This window comes from Echinops telfairi, unplaced genomic scaffold (genome assembly GCF_000313985.2).
Source record: "Echinops telfairi isolate 266 unplaced genomic scaffold, ASM31398v2 ScPeMD7_22;HRSCAF=79, whole genome shotgun sequence".
In the NCBI taxonomy this organism is placed as follows: domain Eukaryota; kingdom Metazoa; phylum Chordata; class Mammalia; order Afrosoricida; family Tenrecidae; genus Echinops; species Echinops telfairi.
In genome coordinates this window covers 17,013,112-17,015,556 of record NW_022103919.1, presented here as the reverse complement: position 1 = coordinate 17,015,556, position 2,445 = coordinate 17,013,112, and the positions used below count along the sequence as shown (strand labels likewise).

General features: G+C 40.3%; 1 protein-coding gene across 1 annotated transcript in view; it reads left to right on the top strand.

Annotated features, from left to right (window-relative positions):
• LOC123521509 (protein prune homolog 2-like) overlaps positions 1-2,445 on the top strand; it is an 84,332-nt gene that overhangs the window by 32,181 nt on the left and 49,706 nt on the right. The window contains exon 5 of the mRNA XM_045288530.1: positions 1,931-2,083. Within this exon, the coding sequence (XP_045144465.1) occupies positions 1,931-2,083 (153 nt within the window). The remainder of the gene's footprint in view (positions 1-1,930; positions 2,084-2,445) is intronic.

Genomic DNA, 2,445 nt, shown 5'->3' with positions numbered 1-2,445 from the left:
TCCCCCAGGGAGGAGGTCACACACAGTTCCTTGTAATCGGTTCCCTCTTTCCAACCCACTCTGACACTAGTCAGTCTTACGGAATTTTTTCCTATTCTCTCAATTGGCCAATTTCTTTCCTAGCTCAGTACCTCTGAGCATGATTTGCCTGTGCCATACTTTCCTCTTGCTCTTCATTTCTAACTCTCTAATCATTGTACAAGTGCCACCTTAGACTAATTCTTTTCTTTACATTTTAATAGCTTTATTGATATACAATTTACATATATTTGAATATATTAGAAAGCTGTCTAGTCAATTTTAGAATATGTCCTTCATTTTTGTACTCATTATTATTAGCTCCCTGTTTCCCCTCCGACTTCCCTGCCATATCCCCAGGCAACTATTAATCCAGTTATTGCCTGCATAGATTTACCTGTCCTAGATTTCATGTAAAGGAAATATTACAAATAATAATAATAATAATAACAACAACAACCAAAAAAACCCACAACAGCAAAACAGCAACAACCAAAAACCCTTAATCCTAAAGAAAGCCATAAATAATAAAAACTAGAGCAAATTTAAATTGAGTCAAAAGAAAGAACAAATGATAAGGTGTTAAATTTTAACCTAATCCACCTTCCAAGGCATTCTGTCTGAGGAGAGCATCCACATCCCCGATCAGTTGTCAGAGGCCGGTGATAGAGGCTTAATCCATTTGAGGACGCTGCAAGTGGATTTTGGGCTTCCAATGTCGTCTGTAGCCTTCTGAAAACCAGGTGTTAACAATTTAAGCTCTAATCCAATTCCCGCTGCCAGTCTTGGATTTTATTCTTTCCCATTCTTGGATCACACAAACTGGTGTGTTTCTTCTGCGTGGGCTTAGCTGACACCTCATTTGGCTGTTGTTTTAAGGCGCCTTTTAAAGGCCCAGATGCTATTCTTTATGGCAGCTGGACACCGTCTGTTTTCTTCATCAAACTTTGCTACGGCACCCATGTGTTCAGCGATCACTTCAGGAGGGCAAGTATCGAATAGGGCCACATCATATGAACTAATTGTGCTTAGATTAAGGATAATGATTAAGTGTTAGCCCCCAATCCATTCATAGATCTGTGGTGTCTACATGTCCCTGGTCCACTTTAGAGACAATATTATCATCTTATTAGGGAATATTATAAATAATCTTCATGGGGTGTATGGTAATTCTATGAATAGTATCATTAATTTAGCTACTGGCATGGAATTTAAAATACTGTGGAGAAAAGGAAAGTACACAGGTATAGGATAGCTTTTTAGATTTAATAAATGGATCCTAGACATGCGCCAATTAAAAACTAAAGTGACTGAACACTTGGTAAACATGAGCTTTGGAGATGGGGCAACACTTTTACTAATGCTCATTCAGTGAGGCAGAACGACTCCTCCTGTAGGAGCACACATCACAAAAACAGAGAGAGTGAAAATACAGAATACATGGTGGTCTTATGCTGCCAATTCTTAGGGAGCTTCTAAGCAAGTGATTTGAACCAAAGTCTAATGATTTGCAAATCCACAATGTGGGGTACAAGCCATGTGCTTCTCCTCACACTGAGGTGTTTCAAATCCAATGGTACCAATTTATTTATTGATTTATATAAATTCTCCACCAAGGTGTGTGCTTGAAGGGTTACCAAAGTGCTTGGTAGCACTTAAAAAAAAAAAGAATCTTTAAAAAAATGTTTAAGTTTCTGGAATAGTTCAGTATTTTCCGGTACATAATAACATATTTGGCCTGTTGTGTATCGAGATGGGTTTCATTTTCTATCTTCTGAAGCACTAAAATTGCAAGCGTGATCGTCCCTTTGTGAAGGTCCTCACCACCAGTTGCTGCCATCTTGAATACTATTCTTTTGTGGCCCGTGGTCCAAGTGAATCTCTAAAGGTTGTTCTCAATCCTTCATTTCAGGTAGCATCCTTTTCCAGTGTCTGACCATGGAAGCAGAGAAGATCTCCGAGAAGCAGGAGGAAATCCTCTGCATTCTGGAGGAGAAATTTCCCAATTTGCCTCCGAGAGAAGACATCATCAGACTTCTGCAGGGCACGCAGTTTAGTGCTGAGGGTGAGTGACTGTGTAAGGGCCTGCTTCGTGGGATTTGGCATTGAAGGGACTTGTGTGTGCCTTCATCCTCTTTACTCTGGCTTCTGTGTCTGGAAGATTTCCAGAAATAGGCAACCAGTACTGTAGCCTCTTCTCGAGACCCTCATGATTGGATGTGTGACTGACTTATGTATCTAATGGCATCACAGAGTCCCTGCCTGTGGCACACAGGTACATATCCCACTGCTAACCAAAGTTTGCTAGTCCAAACCCATTCAGAGGTGCCTTTGAAGCAAGTGCACAAAGTCTACCTTAGAAAAGTGAAGCCATTCAAAACCCCGTGCAGCACAGTTTTGACACACATGGAGTCAACTCTTTTTTTT